This window comes from Oratosquilla oratoria, chromosome 13, assembly GCF_046742065.1.
Source record: "Oratosquilla oratoria isolate Oo_2021 chromosome 13, ASM4674206v1, whole genome shotgun sequence".
NCBI lineage: Eukaryota > Metazoa > Arthropoda > Malacostraca > Stomatopoda > Squillidae > Oratosquilla > Oratosquilla oratoria.
In genome coordinates this window covers 64801181-64803680 of record NC_134789.1, presented here as the reverse complement: position 1 = coordinate 64803680, position 2500 = coordinate 64801181, and the positions used below count along the sequence as shown (strand labels likewise).

General features: G+C 40.7%; 1 protein-coding gene across 1 annotated transcript; it reads right to left on the bottom strand.

Annotated features, from left to right (window-relative positions):
- Positions 1–1653: 1653 nt before the first annotated feature.
- Positions 1654–2160, bottom strand: LOC143032273 (uncharacterized). Its single transcript, XM_076196745.1, has one exon. The coding sequence runs from the start codon at positions 2158–2160 to the stop codon at positions 1654–1656; it is 507 nt and encodes a 168-aa protein (XP_076052860.1).
- Positions 2161–2500: the final 340 nt, after the last annotated feature.

Here is a 2500-nt window from a genome sequence, read left to right as displayed (position 1 = left end):
TTGTTTACCTCTCGCACCACCTCATCCATGTATAAATTGAACAGCCAAGGCGACATAACACATCCCTGACAAAGTTCCACCTTTACTTCAAACTACTCACTCTCTCCATTTCTAATCCTAACACAGGCTCTACTACTCTCGTAAAAACTCTTGACTGCTCTAAACAGCTTTCCTTTTATCCAATATATATGCAATACTTTCCCCCATTGCCTTCCTGTTTATCCAGTCATAAGCCTTTTCCAATTCCATAAAGGGTCAACAAACATTATTACATTTTACTAAAGTATTCTAAAAAAATTGTTCCACGCGATCCCTACCTGCCCTAAACCCACACTACTCACCACCAATTACTCTCTCTGTTCCTCTCCTAATCCTCTCAATCAAAACCCTCCCATAAGCTTTCCAAACTACATTCATCAAACTGATCTCTCTGAAACTACTACACTCACACTTGTCCCCCTTATCTCTTGTAAATTGGAAGTATAGAGGCATTATTATAGTCCTCCGGCAGACTTCCCTCTCCTAGACAAACATTAAATAACCTCACCAGCCAGTCCACCATCACTGTACCTTCCTTTTTAGACATTCTGTATGACACCAATCCAATCCAGGTGCCTTACTTACTCTCATCATTCTAATAAATGCTTTCGCCTAATATTTCTTTATTTCTCTTCTATTTTCCTCATTCATCACTGTCATTTTCTTAGCACTCCCCACTGCAATCATCTAGCCCTCCCTATCCTCCTTCACATTTAGCAACTCTAAAATACTCTGTACATCTTCCTCTTACTGCTGTTTTTCCATTACTAACTCTTCATCTGCACTCTTCATCTGCACCTTATACCTATTCTTCTCTACATGATTTGCCACCTCTTACTCTCTTAATTTTCTTCCAATACATCTTTTCATTACTTAAAAAAAAATTCTGTCATACTCCTACTCCATTTTACATCTGCTCTCCTATTTGCTTTATTATCTTATGCTCTATTTCTTTTCTCATTTCTTTGTACCGCTCATATGATTCTTGCGTCCTATTCTGTAACCAATCTGTGAATGCTCGCTTCTTCTATTCTACAACCTTCTTTGCTTTATCATCCCATCACTGCAACCTTCATTTAATAATTTATTTACAAAACTACATTAAAACACACATACACACACGAACATACATACACCCGCACACCCCTAGGCCTGAAGTAATGAAAGACCAAAAAGAGCTTATTTCAACCTACACGTTATACTACGTATATAAATCAATACAAACACAAATCAAATCCCATGAAACAGCTACAGAATCTAAATATTAACTATACGATAGCATTTACAAATGACTAACCTCCTTTTTATTAAATTTAAATGTAAATGATTGTGAGTATGTCAACAACCATCAGAAATGTTATGTCCTTGGCTCCCTTGTAAATTGGGTTCAATATAATGCACCTGTTGATACTATTCTCATCACTATCCCATGCTTCTATGAATAACCTGATATTTTTTCCTTTTCCTCTGTATTTGACTTCCGCATTCTGCCAATCCACCTCCTGACCTGTATCCTTGCAGTACCTTAGAATGGCTGAACTCATGTCCCTCCTACCGACAATCTGTTCACTAATCTTTACCAGCTTCTCCAACATAATGGGTCTCACAGTCCTTTCAACTAACGTCATACACCACCCCTATTCGGTCTGCTTCGCTCTCTGTGTCTTTAACTTTGGTTAGGGCTCCGTGTAGTGTATTCCTGGGTTTATATGCCACTTCTATACCGTGCTTCCTCAGCAATCTTCCTGCTACCTCAGATACCCCTTTCAAATAAGGGACCGTATCCTGCGGTGCATCTGGTTGTCTGTCGTCTATCTTAAGATTCGGTTGTCGTGCCGTCCATCTTTTCACCACCGAATTCGGGTAACTGTTGTCCCTGAATACCTTCTTCAGGTGGCTGCTCTCCCTCATCCTGCTATCATCCGTGGAACACACCTTTTCTGCATTAGACCACAGAATCTTGACCATATTTCTTTTGTGCGCGGCTGGGTGACCGATGTTATAGTTCAGAAGCCGGTCTGTATGGGTGCCCTTCCTGTAAACCCCCGTTGTCAAAGTAGCACCGCTTCTCGTTACCATGGCATCCAGAAATGGCAATCGTCCGTTCTCATCTTTCTTCATTTCATACTGGGTGGCTTCATTCTTTCCATTCAATAGATTGAAGAAAGGTTTCCCCCTCTTTGTAATAACAAATGCGTCATCGACCTACTTTACCCATAATATTAACGATGGTGGCGCATCCTCCAGTACCTCATCCTTGTAGCATTGCATGACCATTTCCGCCAAAACCACCGAGATCGGATAGCCCATAGGTGCCATTACTTTTTAATGATATATCTTATCCCTGAGCTTGAACAATTGTCGAGTTCAGACACAAATCGATTAGCCCTAGCAACTCCTTTGCCGTCAATTTTTCTAGACTGCTCTCCACCGTGGACATGGCAGCATGGCAGCCTGTGGT